The 21,823-nt window shown below is 34.7% G+C and overlaps 2 protein-coding genes across 3 annotated transcripts; one reads left to right on the top strand and one right to left on the bottom strand.

Annotated features, from left to right (window-relative positions):
• The first annotated feature begins 126 nt into the window (after positions 1-126).
• Positions 127-5,237, top strand: LOC21405492 (DEAD-box ATP-dependent RNA helicase 3, chloroplastic). Of its 2 annotated transcripts, none has more exons than XM_024164666.1 (10): positions 127-718; positions 1,494-1,630; positions 1,723-2,137; positions 2,241-2,339; positions 2,779-3,003; positions 3,311-3,688; positions 3,845-3,988; positions 4,087-4,182; positions 4,339-4,697; positions 4,778-5,237. In XM_024164666.1, exons 1-10 carry the CDS (start codon positions 308-310, stop codon positions 4,854-4,856), a joined length of 2,343 nt encoding a protein of 780 aa, XP_024020434.1. In that variant the 5' UTR covers positions 127-307; the 3' UTR covers positions 4,857-5,237. The 2 variants fall into 2 exon arrangements, with proteins under 2 accessions (XP_024020434.1, XP_024020435.1); XM_024164667.1 differs by having other exon boundaries at positions 4,781-5,237.
• An 83-nt stretch (positions 5,238-5,320) lies between these two features.
• LOC21405493 (pentatricopeptide repeat-containing protein At4g38150) lies at positions 5,321-6,471 on the bottom strand. The gene has a single exon (XM_010096632.2). The coding sequence runs from the start codon at positions 6,335-6,337 to the stop codon at positions 5,414-5,416; it is 924 nt and encodes a 307-aa protein (XP_010094934.1). The 5' UTR covers positions 6,338-6,471; the 3' UTR covers positions 5,321-5,413.
• Positions 6,472-21,823: the final 15,352 nt, after the last annotated feature.

Genomic DNA, 21,823 nt, shown 5'->3' on the forward strand with positions numbered 1-21,823 from the left:
TATATATATATATATATTGATAAAGGGCATTTTGGAAAATACAAGAATTTCATTAAATGAGGGGGCTATCCACTTGTGGAAGAAAAGCTCGTATATATTAGCAGGAGTTTATAAGGCATACATTTTACAAACACACACTCTGTCTCTGCCTTTGCCTTATCCCCTAAATATCTCCTCCTTCTTCCTCCAAAACCCTCCCAAACACCGCCCCTTCATTTCCCATTGGCCCAAACACGGCCTTATCCTCTTCCTTCTCTCAGAACTTTCATCGAGCAGTTGGTGCTCAAACTAGAAGGATAAGAAAAAAATGGCTTCCATAATCGGCGTTTCGTCCATTTACCAGACGCCCAGTCTCGAGCCTTACAGAAGAGTCGCGGCGGCGACTTCTTCGCCGTCGTCTCTGCCTTTTCCCGATAAGTCCCACTTCAACAGCGTTCTGAGGGCGTATAACTGTAAGAGTGGTTCTTCTTCTAGGCTGGTTGCTTCCGCCATTGCGACCCCCAATTCGGTGCTTAGCGAGGAGGCTTTCAAGGGCCTAGGAGACTTCTCGAAGGACTCTTTTAGTGGTGATGAAGAGGACGACTATGAGTCCGAGGAAGGCGAGCCCGGCGAAGCTTCTGTTGACGACGATGAGCTCGCGATTTCGAAGCTGGGTTTGCCTCAGAGACTTGTTGATTCCTTGGAGAAACGGGGGATTACGCACCTTTTCCCTATCCAAGTACTGTTCTTTTCTAATCCATTTCTTTTTCTCTTTGGTTTTCGCACACACACACACCTTTTCCCTATCCAAGTACTGTTCTTTTATAATCCATTTCTTTTTCTCTCTTTGGTTTTTGCACACACACGTATATATTTGGGTTGTAGTCAAATTTGTTATCCTTTATTTTGTTATCTCAGTTTTTCTTGGTCTTCTATGTTTAATCAGCATTCCACTAAGAAGAATTCAGCCATTTTCTCTTGTGTAATGTTTTGGAAGCAGTTTTTGTCAGTGTCTTTGGGTAACCAAACCAAGCTAGTTCTGTTTAGCATTGCTTTTGCTTACGCTTTTAAGCAGTAGAGAAGAAGAAATAAAAGCTATTGTTTTCTCAATTAAGTTTTTGGAACCATATTAAAGTCTTTAATGGGATAAAAATAACATTTTCATTTTTCTAATAAGCAATAAAAATGAAATGTATATATTTATTTCTCCATTTCCTGGTTTTGCGGCAGCAATAACCTCTTATTGTTTCACCACCTAGTCGTATAGTTTCTCTTATTCTGTGGTTTTAGAACCTCATTGTTTGTTTAGTGGCCACTGGCCATCACTTAAATTTGAAATGGAAGGTGTTATTTGAATTGGCTTCTTTGGCTAATTTGATTGGATTGAGATATTGGCTTAATTTTCTTGTCTCACATATTTTATCCTTTTTTTGGTTAATTGGAAAATAGTTTTTGTTTGTATTTTCTGAGGCAATCATGATTATATCTTATTGTTTTCTGAAAAAAAAAATTAGAGAGCTGTACTAGTCCCAGCACTAGAAGGTCGAGACCTCATTGCTCGCGCAAAGACTGGAACTGGAAAGACACTTGCCTTTGGGATCCCAATAATTAAGCGCCTGACTGAAGACGATGAACAGAGAGGTTCTAGGAGGTAGAATTCTGTCAGAGTCATTGAACTGCTTTTACTTTTAAATTCATTTGGAACGTGTCATGAATTTTTTTTTGTTAAAATCTTTTTCATAGGCGGTCTAGTCGTCTTCCTAAAGGTTTGGTCCTTGCACCCACCCGTGAGTTAGCAAAGCAAGTAGAAAAGGAGATCAAAGAATCTGCACCTCATTTAAACACTGTCTGTGTGTACGGAGGCGTTTCTTATATTACACAACAGAATGCTCTTTCCCGTGGAGTTGATGTGGTTGTTGGAACTCCTGGTCGGTTAATTGATCTGATAAATGGTGGTAGCCTCCAGCTGGGGGAAGTTCAATATTTGGTTCTTGATGAAGCTGATCAAATGCTTGCGGTTGGTTTTGAGGAGGATGTAGAAGTAATCTTAGAAAAGCTTCCATCTGAGAGACAAAGTATGCTTTTCTCTGCAACTATGCCTAGTTGGGTGAAAAAACTAGCGCGGAAATATTTGGACAATCCTTTGACTATTGATCTGGTATAATTATCATTCGTTTAACAAGTCAAGTGCCAGTATAGGCTACAATTATTCTCGAGTGATATATTGATTCTGAAGGTTTTCTTTTCTTCCCTCCTATAAGGTTGGTGAGCGAGATGAAAAACTTGCTGAGGGAATCAAACTTTATGCCATATCAACTACGGCAACATCAAAGCGGACTATTCTTAGTGATCTTGTAACGGTGAGTTCTAGCAGCCCTATTGGTATCTTTCTGCCACTTATATCTTTTGAAAATAGCAGGCGGTGTTGAATTGCCAGTTCTTCTGGATTATTTTAATGACCTTCTGATTATATGAGGCGTGAATTGTAATTATTAAGTACTATCATAATGTATATATGTTTGTTATGATGTATGTATGCCAAAATGTTTTAGCAAACAATGTGATAATTATAAGAGTGAAATTTCTTTAAGTAAGAAAATTCTGCTTTATAGATTGCACAGATTTTATCGTTCTAATATACTATTTTAGTGTTATATTTGCAGGTTTCTAATATATGATGTGTATTGTTATTTTATCTTAGGCTTTATGTTAAAGAAATGATTGTATTCCATTTTTCTAGATTAATTACAGAGCTAGAAAGTACCTTTTTTTTAAATATTATTATCTGGCTTATTTCAGGTTTATGCAAAAGGTGGGAAGACCATAGTTTTTACACAAACTAAACGAGATGCTGATGAAGTCTCAATGGCATTAACAAATAGCATAGCTTCTGAGGCATTGCATGGAGATATATCCCAGCATCAGAGAGAGAGAACATTAAATGGTTTCAGGCAAGGGAAATTCACTGTGCTTGTTGCCACTGATGTTGCAGCCCGAGGGCTTGATATTCCTAATGTCGATTTGGTAATCACCTGAATTTTTATGATCCAGCTTCCATTTGTTTCTGAATCCAATTTTTTGAGTAGTATATAATTTTGTGGAACCTTGAACAAAGTGTCATCATACATTTCAATGAAGAATAAAAGAGGAGATTCTATTATGTATCTGAATTTTAAACTCAGGCGTAATACATGAAGCATAAATGGCATGAATTTCATTTTGCCTTTTTGAAATGTTTCCCACATCTTCTTATACCTCTTTTGAATACTAATATCTTGACTGTTCTTTCAGCATACTAAGTAGTCTATCGTCTCTTTACTTGTTTTTCTAGGTTATCCACTATGAACTTCCCAATGATCCAGAAACCTTTGTGCATCGATCCGGTCGTACTGGACGTGCTGGAAAAGAAGGAACTGCTATTTTGATGTTCACTAGTAGCCAGAGAAGAACAGTCAGATCACTCGAGCGCGATGTTGGGTGCAAATTTGAGTTTGTTAGTCCACCTTCCATTGAAGAGGTTCTGGAGTCATCTGCTGAACATGTGGTTGCCACTCTTAGTGGAGTTCATGCTGAATCGGTTGAGTTTTTCACCCCAACTGCCCAAAAACTGATCGAGGAACAAGGCACAAGTGCTCTTGCTGCTGCACTTGCTCAATTGAGTGGTTTTGCTCGGCCTCCATCATCCAGGTCTCTTATCAACCATGAGCAGGTAAAGAATTTGAGTCAAGTAGCAATGCATGAAGTATTGTAAATTCTAAATCCACATCCATTAGTTTTATCTGTATATGTTGCTAAGTTTTATTCAGTCGTACATTCATACTGTTTAATCCTTATTTTATTTTTAAGCTGAATGTTTATATTTCAGGGTTTGGTTACATTGCAATTGATTCGAGATCCAGCTTTTTCCAGAGGATTCCTGTCAGCTAGATCTGTCACTGGGTTTCTTTCAGATGTTTATTCTGCAGCGGCTGATGAACTTGGAAAAGTTTATTTAGTTGCGGATGAAAGGGTTTGTTTCTACAACATGGAATTGGTTTTTAATTTTCTTCTAGTGTCTCTTTATGCATACCTTTGTTAATAATAAGTTATCACTTGCACAAATATCAGGTTCAATCAGCAGTTTTTGATCTTCCAGAGGAGATTGCAAAAGAGTTGCTGAATAGGGAACTACCTTCCGGGAACACTATTTCCAAGATCACCAAGGTTACTATTTGAATTTTCTTTACTTTTTCATTATAGCCATATTTGCATGAGAACATAAGTTGCTCAATTGTGACATTAAGCATGTGCATTTGTTGTATAATTTTTACCTTAAATACTGAAAGAGGGATGGCATGCTTGTATTGTATTCATTTGCAGTTGCCACCTTTGCAAGATGATGGGCCCGCTAGTGACTACTATGGTAGGTTTTCTAGCAGAGAGCACGGTGGAGACCGAGGTAGCCGACGGGGTTCTAGGGGTCGTGGAGGTTTCAGAGGCTCCAGAGGTCGGGGCGGTGGCTTCTCTGATGATGAAGATGATGTATTTAGGAGTAGCGGTCGAAGTAGCAGAAAACCTAACAATAGCTGGTCTCGGGGTTCTAGAAGCTCCAGTGATGATTGGCTAATTGGAGGTAGAAAATCTACCCCTAGAAGCTCCAGCGATGATTGGCTAATTGGAGGTAGAAAATCTGGCAGTAGTTGGTCTCAGGGTTCAAGCAGGTCTTCATCCAGGGACAGGTATGTTCCCACTTCCCTTTGTAAATCTTGCTACGGCATTAATTATGAAGTAGTGACATGACATATGAACTTGCACACAGAAGTTTCGGAGGTTCGTGTTTCAACTGCGGGAGATCTGGGCACAGGGCATCGGAATGCCCCGACAAGATAGGTTTTTAAGACAAACAAGCGCCATAAAAAGGGGTGCTCTGACTTTTGAGTTGTGGAGGACATAAGGTCTCAGTTTTCTTGGCCTCAGTGGGTCAGAGGCTGCTGTTGAGCATTGGTTTGTTGGAATTCCAGGTTGTGCAGCTCAACGACTCAAGAGATGCTTCTCCATACAGTTATAGGAGTTAAATTTGAACTGAAATATTCTCTTCTAGCTTCCTATATATGTTTTCTTTGACATTTAATTTTAAAATCGATTGCCCATTTTGATGTAATATTTAGTTAGTGCTAAGGTTTCTTGAGAATACTGGTTTGGTGTTTGGCATTTTCAGCATATCTACGTCTATTGTCTTCCAAATGTATTCCTTCATGGTCTATTTGGATTTCCACAAATATAGTTTATTCGCATGTGGTATTTATTGGAACGACTAAAATGAATCATTTTGTGACAACTCGCAGCAATATCATTCCTACAACATAAGATAACATGGCCTGAAAAATCTCTTTATATTTTGGATAATTCAAACCACTTGCGAAAACAAATTAAATAAAATAATATGAAAAGGACTCTATTTCCCAAAGAGAATGCTCATGACACTTCTAAACACAGGTCCCCTTTTATCCTTCATAGCCTCTCTCACAGCCTTCTCAACAGGCACAAACCCTCTCTCTCTTATCTGCACCAGAAACTCCCTGGCCTCCTCCTCCTTCCGCTCCCTTGCAAACGCCTCGAACACCGCCGCGTAAACACTGGCATTGGGACGCATCCCCTTCGACATCATCTCAAGCACGTGCTTCTTCGCATCGCCGAGGAACTTGGGGTTCGCAGCGAGTCCTTTTATCAAAACAGCATAGGTATACGTATTCGGGGCGACGCCGGAGGCGAGCATTCTCAAGAACACCTTGAGAGCCTCCTTGGTCTGCCCGGCGTTGGCGTAGGCTTCGATGACGGCAGTGTGGGCCACCACGTCGGGCATCTCGCCCTTGTCCTTAATCTGAGCGAAGAGCTCCAGGGCCGCGTGGGTGAGGCCGTCCTTGGACAAACCGTCGAACATCTTGACCGCATTGTTGAGGAGGCCATCGCTGCTCATCTTGTGGAAGATCTCTTGCAGGTCTTTCGGGTCGTCTGGCTCCTCCACGGCGGGCTTTTTGCTGAAGGGATCGTAAGGCGGTGGAAGCTTCGACTTGTCGATGTCTTTCGGAGCTTTCTTGTTGTCGTTTTCGTCTTCAGTTTCGTCGTCGGAGGGGAGAGAGAAGTTAACCTTTGTGTTGATCTTTTTGGGTGCATCAGATGATGAGCTGAATAGCCTATTCGAGAGAAATGAAGAAGAAGAAGAAGAAGAAAAAGAGGAGAATGAGAATGTGGTTGTGGCGTGGGTGTAGCTGGGCAATGGAGGTGGACGACGGAGAAAACGTTTGCAGAAGAGAATGGAGAAGGAAAAAGAGTCGGAGAATATGGGAAAGGCCCGAGAAATCCGCGTGGTCATCGCCATTGCTGCGTAGTTCTAACTCTCGTTCGCGTAGAACATGTGGGCGCCCCCGGGGGGGGAATCAAGTCCAGATGCTTCCTCCAAGAGGTGAATCCAGAAAGTTCTACGTAGTACTGACAACGACACGGCATTTTGTATTCAAGAAGTCGTTTGTTGTGCAAATTGTATAATTGTATAAACGACATCTCCTTTTTTGGCTACAAAAGTTTTGCCCTCATTTGCAATTTTGCATATATAAAGGACGCGTCCTTTTCAGAAAGCATATATATATATATTTTGCTAATCAGAAAAAAAATATGTATGCAATTTATTTATTATTTTTTGCATGCAAAATTTTTATGTCATCTAATTTGTAAGACGACATAAAGTACGTTGTCAATTCTAAAATTTGATGAGACGATAAGGGATTTGGTTAAGAACCCGCCATTATAACCTAAGCAATATTCTTTCTTCGCGGTTTGTTTTTTAATTGGGGAAAACGACAACGAGCATTGTATTGGGAATGGAAAGACAGTAAAACGACGACTAAAAGTGTGGAAAGACAGTAAAATGATGACTACAAGTGTAAGTTTGGGCCGCTTGACTAGACTTGAGCCCGGCAGCCTGAGCCAACCTTAAGCTTAAAAAATTAGGAGAGAGAAAAAAAGATCAAGACTTGAAATGAATTAAAATTAATAGGCTAATAGTTTACATAAGTTAATAAATAGGTCAAATTACTGTTTTCATCCATAATTTGTCTGATTATGAACCATAACTTGATAAGTTATTATCCATAATTGTCCATAACTTGTCTGGCTATGAACCATAACTTGACAAGTTTGTTCATAACTTATCTAGTTATGAACCATAACTTGACAAGTTATGGCCTATTAATTTCTATAACTTAAAATTGGCCTATATACTTTCTTAAGCTTTTCATATTGGCCTATTTCCTACTATTTCCCTAAAAAATTTAAGGCCGGCCCGAAATTTGATTAGGTATTTAATAAAAAAATCTTTAAAAATATATCGATCCTAAAAGAGAGTCGGTTCAGCCCGACTTAAGCTAAAAAAAATTTTACTGTCGGGCCTGACCCAAATTAATAGTGGCGGGCCTCAGACCGGTCTATTTAGTCTGGTCTAAATTTACAGTTCTAGAGAAAGCAATATATATATATATATATAATTATTTTTTGTTAGAAGGAAATAAAGAAATTATGACCGTTCTAAAATACGTGATAATCATGTTGCATTAAATAAATAATTATCCTCACTGGATAATTATTGAGGAAGCCTAGTCCAAATAGGATTCCATTTTTGTTTTTCCTATAAATATGTTGCTTAGGAATTAGGATGCATAGTTTTTTCGTCATCTCTCTCTATTCTCTAGACACGTTGTTTGGTACGCAGTCGTATTTATTGTAAGTTTTTATTTTTTTCTGTTCTTTTTGTTAGTAGAATAATTGTTATTATTTTCTATGAAATAGTAAAAAAATAAGAGATAAATATTTTATTACAGTAGCTTAATTCTTTCTATTATTTGTTATGATTTTTTACTGTAATATGTCATTCCAATCTTTTTTTTTTTTTTTTGCTATAATATCTTCCTATAAGCTTTTTTCTTTCTTTCCTTTCGAAAACATTATACATTAAAAAAATTTGTTACAAGGAAATAAAGGAAGTATGATCATTCTAGTTCTACGTGAAGCATTTGAATTTAAATAATTTTCCTAGCATCACTAAAATACCGGGTAATAGCGTGTATTCTATAATTCTAATTCTATGTGAATACTAATTTGAATAATTTTTCTAAAATACCATAATATTACACGTAGTAAATAATAATTGAGGAGGTCTAGTCCTAATAGGATTGCATTGTCTTTTTCCCTATAAATAAGTCGCTCATCATTCATAGATTAGTTTTTCATCCTCTCTCTCATCTACTTGTGTTGCTGGTCTTGATTATTCAAATATTTGTTAATAATGTATATGTGAAGAAAAACTTTAGCAACTTGACATTATCCGCAAATAATTATGGTTTAGCACTTTCTCGAGTTGAAAAAAAAAAGTATATTGGTTTCATTGTGTTCTTTAGATAACTCTGCTTTTATTATTAGACTGGCTTGTAGTTCCTCTGCTTTTGATTATCAATTTGTTCTTGACAATACATGTTCCTTTTTTTATTATTAAAAAAAATCATGTTTTCTATTATTGTGCTATAGGAATTCTATTTCTACTAATTTAAGCTTATTTGTATACAAAAATGAATAGGTCTCTTTGTTATTGTATATTATTGTATATATTTGCTAATTTTAGTTTTGCCCATTCCAATGTTGCTTAACTATCGATGTTTTCAACTTTTAAGACTTTGTTTACTTCGCAAATTCTAGTTTGTAATGCAAGCGGAGATGTCATATTTTTTAAGAGTTTTTAACTGTAGCAAAAAAACTTAGATGTGAAATTTTCTTAGACCTTTAAACTGTAAAAACCTAAAACTGAAAACTCAAATCGGTGAAATGAACGAGGCCGAAATATCATACTAGAACTGAAACTAGCTTTCAAAACTAATAAGCTTAGAAGAAGAAAACTCAATCATGCTTTGTGATAATCGCTTTGCTATCAATTACTGCAGTTTGCTTTAGAGTTGATCATGCTTCTGATTGAGGAGTGCACATTGTCTTTGGAGTGTCAATCATGTTAGGGATCAAGTAAGTTCTGATTTAACAACTATAACCCTGGATCATACTTGTGATTAAGAGCTGCTTAACTTTCAACTCTAGATCATGCTTGTGATCAAGAACGGTTTGAACTTTAAACTCTTGATCATGATTAAGAACAACTAAACTTTCAACTCTGGATCATGCTTGTCACAATTTTCAACTCTAGATCATGCCTTCAAGAACTACTTAACTTTCAACTCTTGATCATGCTTATGATCAAGAACTACTTAACTTTGGACCTTGCTTATGATTAAAAACTACTTAACTTTAAACTCTAGAGTCTATATCAGGCTTATGATCAACTGCTCAGTTTTCAACTCTGGATCATGCTTGTGATCAAGATCTGCTCAACTTTCAACTCCAAATCATTCTTATGATCAAAAACATCTTAACTTTCAACTCTGGATCATACTTATGATCAAGAAATGTTTGAACTTTGAACTCTAGATCATGTGATCAACAACAGCTAAACTTTCAACTCTAGATCATGTTTGTGATTAAGAACTGCTCAACTTTCAACTTTGGATCATGATTGTGAACAAGAATTGCTTAACTTTCAACTCTAAATCATGCTTATGATCAATAACTATTTAACTTTGTATAATGCTTATGATCAAGAACTGCTTAACTTTCAACTCTAGATCATGCTTGTGATCAAGAATTGCTCAATCTTCAACTTTGAATCATGCTTGTGATCAAGAACTGCTCAACCTTCAACTTTGGATCATGCTTGTGATCAAGAACTGCTCAACTTTCAACTCTAGATCATGCTTGTGATAAAGAACTGATTAACTTTTAACTCTAGATCATGCTTATAACGTTTAACTCTTGATCATGCTTATAAGGTTTAACTCTTGATCATGCTTATGATAAAGAACAACTAAACTTTCAACTTTGGATCATACTTGTGATTAAGAACTACTCAACTTTTAACTCTAAATCATACTTCTGATCAAGAATTGCTTAACTTTTAACTATGGATATTCTTATGATGAAAAACTGATTAACTTTAAACTCTGGATCATGCTTGTGATCAAGAACTTCTCAGCCTTCAACTGTAGACATGCTTGCAATCAAGAATTGGTCAACTTTCAACTCTGGATCATGCTTGTGATCTAGAACTACTTAAGTCTCAACTTTGGATCATGCTTATGATAAAAAACTACTTAACTTCAGATCATGCTTATGATTAAGAACTGCTTAACTTTCAACTTTGGATCATGTTTATGATCGAGAACTGCTCAACCCTTATGATCAAGAACTGCTTAACTTTCAACTCTAGATCATGCTTATGTTTGAGAACTACTCAACCCTCAACTTTAGATAATGCTTCAAGAACTGCTCAACTTTCAACTTTGGATCGTACTTGTGATTAAAAACTGCTCAACTTTAAATTTTGGATCATACTTGTGATGAAGAATTGCTTAATTTTAAATTCTGGATCATGCTTATGATCAAGAACTACTTAACTTTGGATCATGCTTATGATCAAGAACTAGTTAACTTTCAACTCTAGATCATGCTTGTGATCAAGAACTGCTCAACCTTCAACTTCAAATTGTGGTTCGAATTGCTCAACTTTCAACTCTGAATCATGCTTGTGATTAAGAACGGCTTAATTTTTAACTTTGGGCCATGCTTGTGATCAAGAACTACTTAATTTTCAATTATGGATCATGCTTATGATTAAGAACAACTTAACTTTCTACTCTAGATCATGATTGTGATCAAGAACTGCTCAACTTTCAACTGTGGATCACATTAATGATCAATAACTGCTCAACTTTCAACTTTAGATCATGCTTGCAATCAAGAACTACTTGGCTTTTAATTCTGGGCCATGCTTATAGTCATGAACTACTTAACATCACACTTCTGATTAAGAACTGCTCAACTTTCAATTCTTGATTATACTTGTGATTAAGAACTGCTTAACTCTTAACTCTGGATCATGCTTGTGATCCATAACTTTTTTAATTTTCAACTCTGGATAACTGTTTACATATGGAGTTGTGATCGTGCTTATTATTAAGGACTGCTTAGCTTTAGAGTGATCACTCTTATGATCAAAGACCTTTTATATTTGGAATCGATCACTCTTGTGATCGAGGAGTTTTTGCTTTTTAGTCAATCACGCTTTTGTCTGGGAGAGTAGCTTTGCAATTCTTCATGGTTAGGATCAATGATTAGAGTCCACTATGCTTGTCATCGTAAGTTTGTGTTTTTTTCCCTTTTACTCTTATAGTGTTTTTATTTTGTTTTAGTTATATATTTATTGTTCTTTTCATTTTATTACAACTTACTAACGCTTTATTTTGCTACCTTTATGTTAGGAATAATGTACTTAAAGCATGAGATATAATAAGAATATTTATTATTTAATTAATAAAATAGTTTATTCATTATTTATGTGCATGTATTATTATATACTTTATGAATATCATTGAAAAATCTATGATTATTTATGTGATCTTAAATAATGTATATAAGTGTTATATACAAGATGATAATATTTAAGGATAATAATCGAAATAATGTTAGTAATAAATTTAATTAAAGTTATGAAATCTTTAATTAAAACATTACTAATACATGTCATTCTCATTAAGACTGGAATGGTGTTATCTACATCATTAATATAGAGAGATATTGAATGAGTGTATTATGCACAATAAGATTATGTAGAACTGGGATACATACATAATTTGATTTTCTCATAATTTTCGTTAAATATAGAAAATCAAATTTGAGTATACCAATAGTCATATATAGAATGATCTTAATCCTGAATTATTATGTAATGACACATAAAATTCAAAGGTCTATTTTAAAATTTATCGAGATTTAGAAGGTGAATTTTCCGTACTGACACTTTTGTAATCACAATTCCTGTAAGTCATGAGAATTTTGCGACCATGATATATGTAATGTCCAGAAAATTCAAGAGTAGGAATCCCGAAAATTATCCGGATTTAGACAATGAATTTTCTCGGTAACTTAGTTAATCATGCTATTGGAATCTTTGAAATGATAATTATGGCACTTTAGTTTGTGTCAATAAGTTAAATTGTCTTGTGTAAAGTTCAATATTCATAAAATATGACCTTATGGGATGAAATTTTGAAAATAAAAATATTTCGTGAATTTTAGTATGGAAGTAAAGTTACAAGAATAATAAACAAAACTACAATTTTTGTTAAAACATATTTCAGTATGACAATTTAACAAATTTTCGTAATTAAATTTTAAAAGAAATTTAAGAGCAATAATAACAGATAATTCTCTATAGCAACAATGTTAGAAATAATACATTTGATCTTGCCAAGTACATGACATACACTCAGTAAAATTAAAGATCTATTATCAATGTAAAAACTACACTGCAGTTACGTTTGGGTTGGTAGAATAATAGATTATTTGACTAAAAGAGGATTTAGATAGGATTAGGATAAGATAAATTCAACGGCTAAGTTTGAAAGTAAGTATTGATCCTAAAGCAAAGATTGAAGTATGATATATACACATATATATAGATAGACAGATTTGAAGGATAAGAAAAAGATAGAGAAGTTTTATTAGTTTAAGTATATTATGATCGCCGTGAAGTTAAAAAAGTTTTACATGATAAAGAGTATATCATGCATAAATCAAAGGGTTAGGAATTATATAAATCCACCGAAGACAAAAGAATTCATGAATAATCTCCACTTTTACCATTTTAGCTGTAACCACTACCTTCCATCAAGACTACAAAAAAAAAAAAAAAAAAAAAAAAAAAAAAAAAAAAAAAAAAGAGAAACCATGTGAATCCGAAGTCTAATACTTTAGACAAATATCAAATCACCAAAGTTACCCCATAAGTATTCAGAGAAATCAGCTAGTGTGGAGAAAAGCTTGCACCAAAACAAAAAAAATCAACTAGTGCAGCCCCACTATCTATTATCCCATGATTTTTCCATTGACTTTGGTTTCAAAACTTTGCATAGTATGTAGCACATAATATATTAATAAGAAGAAACTAGTGGGATTAGTTTAAAAAAAAGTTGCATACCAGCTTTTATATGTGTGGGTGTGTGTGTGTGTGTGTATATATATATATATATATATATATATAATATGTATAATATATGAGCGAAACAATAAGATTACTGACAATCAAAAAGATGATAGGGAAGGGGACAATAATGATAGAGCTGATTAAATGCATGTTGGAGGAAAGATGAAGGATTAGTGAAAAAGTCTACATTAGAATAGAACAAACTATGCATTATTCACAGAGTGAGAAAGATTTCTTGCAAAAGTAAGATTTGATTTTTGGATGAGTGCCTTCCACGTTTCCTCTCTTTTGACTGGATTCTCTAGTGGGTAAACAACAAAAATTTTATTTAAATTATTGCACCACAGAGGATTTCATGCTAATAGGTAGAGGTGCCAATTGGACGGCCCGGCCTAGCCCGCTATAGTGCACAATTTGGCACGGCCTAGCCTTGTACTGTTACGGGCCGGTCCGGACCGACACGTCTAAAAGGCTAGAGCTGGGCCTCATTTTCCCAACCCACGGCCAAGCCCGTGAAGGACCACGCACGGCCTAGCACAGGCCCAGGCATGGCCCTGCCCAGGGCCGGTGGTACCTCAACCTGTCGACCGGTTTTTGCTCAACGGATAAAAATAGATCCGTTGTAGAATGAGATTAAGAGATAAAAAACACTATAAAATACCTATCTCCCTCACAACATTCTCAACTCTTCTACATCGCTCTTAAGTCTCAACTCCTCTCATTCTTGTAACTCTATCTCTCATATTCTCTCTTTAATTCTTTATTTTCTCTCTCGATTCTTAACTTTCTGTTATCTCTTTCATTTACAAATTTCAATCAAATTGAAGACATCCCCAAAAAAAGGTAGTCAACTCATTGTTTTTGTATAATATTTTTATTATTTAATGTTTATTTACATTGTTTATTGTTTATAAATATTTTTTTAACATTAGTTTTTTTTTTTTTTTTTCAGAAAATGGCAGAATCAAATATTCTTTATTTTGAAGATTAACCAATATATGATGATGAAATTTTGATGCACAACTCCAACCCCATTGATGAGGGTAATGTTCCGCTTGATGACCAATCGGTGCACAACGAGGTTATAGGAGAACGTGCAAGGGAAAAAGACCGCGCACAGCTCTTGCATGGCAACATTACACAAAGGAGCTACGACCAAATCCAAAAATAGGTGAAATTGAAATGCGTACGGTTTGTAAATATTGTAAAAAAACATTTTTCTAACAAAAAAAGGTGGGGTACAGGCCATCTCAATAGACATTGGAAAGCATGTCTACCATTACACAAAAGTGGTGGTGTGGACTCCCGCCAACAAACACTTTCACTCATAAATCAAGGTTTACAAAATTTTTCATATGATGCACAACGTGCTCGTGAAGCACTAGCTAAATTTTTAGCTGATGTCGAATTACCATCGTCTTTTGCAGATGATGAAGTATTTGAAGAATTTATATAGACTGCATTTTGTCCACAATTTAAAAGGGTTAGCAGAAACACAACTAGAGCTGATTGCATAAAAATTTTTTATGCAATGAGACAATCGCTTATTGATAATTTTAGGTTTTTTAATGCTACAGTCTCTTGCACATCTGATCTTTAGGAGAGTTGTAATAAAAATGGTTATTTATGCGTCAAGGCTCATCATGTTGATGGGGATTGGGTTTTGCAAAAGTGAATTATTAGTTTTCATTTATGTCCTTTTCCACATAATGCAAATGCTATTTTTTCTACTATTATGGAAATTTTTAATTTTTATAGTATTGAAGATAAAGTTTTAACCATGACTTTTGATAATGCATCAACAAACATAGCTGCTATCAATATGTTCAAAGCAAATTTGAAACCACCTTTTGGTGGAGAATTTTTTCATCAATGTTGTGCATGTCATATAATAAACTTAATAGTCGAAGCTGGTATTGAAATTATATCCCATCATCTAACTAAAATTAGAGAGGCATTTTCTTTCATCACAAGTTCAAAAGCTCGGCTCCAATAATTTCGACAATATTACAGGAATAGCCAGATGAGGCGAAGAAAGTTTCCAACAGATGTTCGACATAGGTGGAACTTCGCCTATTTAATGTTGAAAACTGCTATTCCATATCAACAGATAATCACTACATATGTGAATACTAAGATGGTGAGCATTTATTTATGATGCAGATTGGAAGATTGGTGAGTATTTTTTTTAATTTTTAGAAGGATTTTACAATTCTACCGAATTACATTCTGGTGTGTATTATCCTACTGCTCATCTTACTTTGCATTAATTATTTAATATTTCTGAAATATTTACTTATTATAGGCATAATGATCCTTTTGCACCCATAGTTAGTGAAATGGAAAGAAAATTTAAAAGTTATTGGGTCTGTTGTCTAATTTTTTATCCATTAGCAACAATTTTAGATCCTAGATGTGAATTAGATGGTACAGAATCTTTGATGTCTGCTACAGTAGATAATTTATCTATTGATATGGAACTAACCATTGATGATGCGAGGAAAATGTTAGAACATATATTTGCATTGTATGAAAAAAAAAATATGGAACAGTACAACAACAACAGTCAACTTCGACTTCAAAGAGTAGTGTCGGGCCTCAAGGTTCATCATGGAGCTTTTTGAAGAAAAAAGAGAAAGCATTGGGATCATCATCAACACATGGACTGTCTTGAGAACTTGTCAAATATTTAGAGTCAAATTTTGTAATTGATGACGATAAACTAGACATCTTACAATGGTAAAAGAGCTAGCAAGATCGTTTCCCAACATTATCTATTATAACACGTGACATTTTAACCACTCTAGTGTCCACAGTAGCATCAGAGTAAGCATTTAGTGCAAGCAATCGAATTCTTAACGATAAGAGGAGCAAATGTACGTTGATATCTTGGAGGGGCTAATGTGCATGAAAGACTATGAAGATGCAAGAAGATGAAAACAACATTATAAAGATGATACCCTTCTAGACTATTTTTCAAACTTAGATATAACAGAATCTTCTAGAAGCAATTCGGCCACAGTGTAATTTAATTATCCTTGTATACTGCACTCTTTTTTCCTTTGTTAAGGTTTTGTCCCGATCTTTCCACTGGTTTTACTTGGTAAGGTTTTTAATGAGGCAGTCATTTACTTGTAATTATTCATAGTATTTCAATAAAATCATAACTTTTTAGGGCATATGATATATTTCAACTTTTTGTCATTAAATATAATAAAAATGCGAATCCAGTGCAATCTGGTCGACCGGTAGCAGAGAAGTAGTAATCCACCGGTGATGCCTATACCGGTCGCCCGCCCCGGTCGACCGGTACATATTCAACGGCCATAAATTGGACCGTTGAGCTTTAGCAGGTTGGAAAAGGCCAAGGCCGGCCCATGAATGGCCTAGGCCCAGGCTCTCAGCCTTGGCCCTTATAGATAAGGGCCGGGGTCAAGGTTGGGCCTAAGGGTCTCTCCTCAGGCCTGTCCTAAGCACAACCCTGTATTGTACAGGGTCGTACCTGACATGGCCCAGGCCCGTGATGGCCCTGGGGTTAGAAGGGTCGTTCCGGCCCATCACAGTCCTTTTGACAGCTCTACTAATAGGTAGTGATAGAACAAATTATGCACCTCGCATTAGCCTCTCCAAACTTTTAAGAAGCAAGATCTTTTCTTTTCTCCCATTTCTGCCGAGCTGCACCTTCCTTCATTCTTTCTACAACTTCCTTAACTAGAGTCTAATAAGTTTACTACAAGAGCAAGACCGAGAGGGGACAAGTTGACCAGAGGTTAAATAGGTAAGGAGAAACCATTTCCTCACTCTAGTGTAGCTTATGTTATGTACTTCTTTGGAATGATTTTAACATAAGTTTTATTTTATGAGCTTGAGTTCTAGACCACTTTATAAAAGCTCAAGGACGTGGTTTGAGGCTAAGGAAGGCTAGCATTAAGGTAAAAAGTTCTTTTCATAAACTTTGTAATGCAACCATGCATGTTAAGATTTCGAGTCCGTTTGGTTCATGAATTAGAACTATGTGATTAGAATCATTTTCGATTTACGTATATTTTTTGTGAGAGAAAATACTGTAGCGAACCATGAATCATGATTCGAATCAGGGAATGAATCTCTCTACCAAACATCACCTTCATTTAGGTTAGTTATGGATACCTCAGAGAAAACGTGGAATGGTGTGAGAATGAGACATTAAAATAGTAAATCTTAAGGATAGAATGATAATATGGGAAATAAAGTATAAAATAATTTTTGGAATCACTTGATTTGGTGTTGTTAAGGCTAAGATATGCTAGGTTTAAATTTTTACCACAATCAGTACATTCAGTGTGACCAATAAGAAATACGTTCATTTTTTGTTAAGCTAAATTTGGAATATGGATATGAAACTTTGAGAATATAAACTTGACAACTTGGGCTCTCCAACAAGATATCATGTGTCTGAAAATGATATTTGTATAATTAGTTATGAAATTTTAAAGTAATCATTTTGAATAACTAGTTTCACAGAATCATCCGAGAATAAAAGCCCAAACTTTAAGAGTTAGAGAACTTAGTTTATAAAACTATTTTAATGGGAAGAAATATGATATGTTAGGAACATAATGTCAAAATTTGAGACCATTTGGACGTCATATAAATTGGGAACACGAGTTTTATATTTGACGGTCGAATGGATAAGTAAATTGAGGAAATGTGAAATTAGAAATTTATATGGTGGCCAATGATTATTTTGAGTGACTGTAAACACTTTAGACTCTATATGAAGGTATAGTTATATATATATATATATATATATAAAGGTTCATATGATTAGAATTAACCTTAGGTCCAGTGAAGAGTTTTGGTTTTCTTACTGAGATGAGCATATTATCGGAGAAAAATTTAGATCGACCCCGAGGGGTAAAAACGTCAAAATTACGGTTCATAGGGTCAAAATCATAATTTTTAGAAAATTTAGAGTCAATCTTTTTAGAAAGTCTAGAGGCTTATTAAGGTAGTAAGGGACTTAGAAAGTCAAACTTAGAATCCTTAGGTCACCTAGAAAGACGTTAGGGGCAAAATGGTCATTTTAACCCCAAAGAGTAAAATGGTCATTTTAACCCCAAAGAGTAAAATGGTCAAGCGGACACCAAGCTCTGAAATTTAACTCAAGGTCCTTAAGAACAAAATATCAAAGGCGATAAATGTCTCAGGTTTATGACCTTAGAATCGTCAAAACCCGCAACGAGAATTTTTTCTGAGGGTAAAATCGTCAATCGAAGATGAAAAACCCTGATTGGTCTAAAAACATTTAGAAGACCAGAGATCACCATTAAAGAATTAAATTAAGTTGAGAAATATAAATAGACCCAAGGGCCCATATAAGTAACAAGTAACTCATAAGTTGACCGTAAAGGAAACTAGTCAAATTACTAATTAAAACCCAATCTTTAAGGCCCAAATCTCATACTTAGAAATGTTTAGATTTAGAACCCAACTGGATTTAGATGGTAACCTACTAGTAATTTACGAGTATACTTATGGGAAATTAACTTGATTAATTTTCTAGGTCCTTAAATAAATTAGTAGGACTTTTCAGATAACTCATTAGTTAATTAATCAATTTAATTAATAAACTAAGGTAAGAAATAAATTAACAGTTAGCAAAGAATAATTAACCTAAAGTGGTTAATAAAATTTAAAGGGAGATTAACTAATCAATTAATATCTGTTGTTTAATCCAGAAGTGTGAATTTAGTTAAGAAAGGAATAATGAATTTAATTAATTAATTCAAATGAATGATCAAGATCTTAGTAAGTTAAGGTAGAAGTTTCGATATCAAACTAACAGTCGATTATCGGTACTGTTTGAACTCAGAGCGAACAACTCTATAGGAGTGTTTTGCTATGGATAAATGTTGAACACTAGCACCCAAGTGAGTACAAACCTTACTTATAGCATGAATAAGTTTTAAAAGATATGCTTGAGATATTGTTTGCTTGTAATTCCTTGATTCTCTGCTATTGATATGAGTAATGATGATATTATTCAGTATGTTGACTCTTCAGTTTAAATGATATTGATACTTTTGTGGTATGATCATAATCGCATGTTCGCTTAATAAAAGGCTAAGTTAACAAGAGATAAGATATGTGTCGTGCCAAACAGAAATTAATCAGTGGGTTGTCGGACTAAATGTTTGGGTAGCTCTCCCGACTTCCCTTAGTCGTGGGCACCCAGCACGAGCATAGGGCCCACAAAAATAAAATTATGTACCATAACAGAGCATAAAAGGTCATGCATTTTCTATTATGATATTATTGTATGACAAACATTTTGTGAGGAATATTTGTACTCGATGAGTTTAGCTCATTAGTTTGTTCATGTTGTAGGTAAAAGCTTACTACTCATTGATGGACTTCGCAATGGAGTACGTGTGTGGTGGAGGGTCGGGCTTGGATACCACCATACTATAAATTCCCCAAATAATTAATACGGTTTTAGAGATACAATTAAGTAATTATGTATTTGTAGTATTTGTATGAAAACTTTATTAGAACATGATTATTAAGTTGTGTTTAATAGGTATTTAAAATGGTTTGTAACTATGATATTATGATGTATTGTTATTAAGTTCGAGTTTATGTTTCTAAATCACATAAGTAATTTTAAAACTTTTATTAATGAAGAATGGTTGTTTTAAAATAAGTTTTAAAAAAAAATTCCCAAAAATTATGATAAAACATTATTGTTATAAGTCATGAATAGTAACAGCTTAGGAAGGCTGGGTCATTACATATTAGTAGACTCCTATTTATAGATTCCTGTTTTTTGACTTACTCGGTACGAATTTTGAGATCCTAAATCCTATTTCATGTATCTTGAAAACATGATGATATGAATAGCCGAGAATGCTAATGTACGAGATGGAATCCATTCTTTCTTCTTTGAAGAAGTAGATAAATAATTCCCTTGAGGATTGATTGAGAATGCTAACGAGCTCATATTCATGAATGTGTTTTATGAATATACTATTCATTAGAGGATTAATAGTGCTCAAGGATAAAGATGTAATTAGAGAGGTTAACAGATTTTACCTAGCTCTAATTATAATTTATTTATGGGGGATTGGTCTATATGAGTGACTATATCAAATGGACACTTCAAGTTCTTAGAAGTAAATAATGTCTATATTTTCGAGAGTGCAATTACAAGTTTTTAGTGGAGTAACTTTTAGAATTAATAGAATTAATTAATTATTAATTTTATTAGAGCTCAAAATTATAAGTTCATGAGTCCCCGCATCATCCTTGTAATATTTCCAAGACAAGGTGAATTATTGAGATTTAATATCACTCAAAATAAATAATGTGATTATTTAATTAAATTAATTTTGAAACACATTGTGGAGGGACCATAGTTATTTGGTTTACTTGTTTGACAAGCTTTTCAATCAAATTCAAAAGGGAAAGTAAAGTTTAACTTTATTTAGATTTGAATTTGAGCTAAAATTAGAAACTGGATTTCCTGCCTGATATTTGCGTCAACCACAGGGAAATATCCTGTGGTGTGGCCGGCCAAAGTAGTTAAGGAGGCAAGAGAATTTTGTTTCTAAAATTAAATGGAAAACTATATTTTTAAATGAGATTTAAAATAAAGTGGTAACCAATTATCTATTGCTTTGCCTTTAAGTTAAAGCAAAGGGGTCCTCTTAGGATTCTATAAATAGGAGACAATAGAAAATTAGAGAACATAATTTTTCTCCCTTCCCCTATGTGATAGGCATTTAACATAGGTGTTAGGGGCGTGTAACATGCTGTTAGATAGCATGTAACATCCTAGTGGTAACCGTGTAACCTGAGAGAAAAAGAGAAGAAAGGTTCTTGCATTCCCCGTTCCACCTCTTATATGTGTTGATATTGTTGGAAGAGAAAATTAGCGAGTGATCAATCCTATAATTCTAAAATTAGAGCTCACACTCTAGGTCTTGCAGGTTTCAAGGATTAGACGAGAAAGATTTAGATTTTCCTAGAAAGATTGGAGCAAGGATTGTTCGTGGTCAAAGAACTCAAGTTATCGACCTACTCGTTCGTTATGTAAATAAATAAATTAATTTAATTTATTCGCGTATAAATTAATATATTTTAAAAAATGTTTCGAAAGTTTAATGAAAGTTTTTATTATACACGATCTACTAGACATACGCTTCCGTATCCGAAATAGTTTCGGAAACCAACAAGGGGTCCTCCTAGTGTTCTATAAATCAGAGATAATAGAAAATTGGGGAACACCATTTTTGCTCTCCTTCATCGTAGGTGGCCGAAATTCCCAAGAGATAGAAAGAAAAGAAAAATTCTTCTAACTCCCAGTTCCTTCACATACATGCGTTGATAATGGAGGAATACAAATTAGCGAGTGATCATAATTCCATAGTTCCATATTAGAGCCCATACTCTGGGCCCATTTAGTTCGTTGATTCGAGTTGAGATGTGACTTTGTGTGAGAGCTTTTTACTGTAGCAAAAAAGTTAGATGTGACTGTTTATGAGAACTTTTTACTGTAGCAAAACTCGAATCGGCAAAATGAACGGGGCCGCATCTTGCAGATTTTAAGGACTAGACGAGGAATATTCGAGTTTTTTGAGAAAAGCTTGGAAGCTTGGACTGTTCGTAGTCAAATACCTCAAGTTATATGCCTAATTGTTCGCTATGTATCTATTATTATAAATTAATATGATTAATTTATTATTGCATAAA

The sequence above is a fragment of the Morus notabilis genome, unplaced genomic scaffold (genome assembly GCF_000414095.1).
Source record: "Morus notabilis unplaced genomic scaffold, ASM41409v2 Scaffold283, whole genome shotgun sequence".
Taxonomy (NCBI): domain Eukaryota; kingdom Viridiplantae; phylum Streptophyta; class Magnoliopsida; order Rosales; family Moraceae; genus Morus; species Morus notabilis.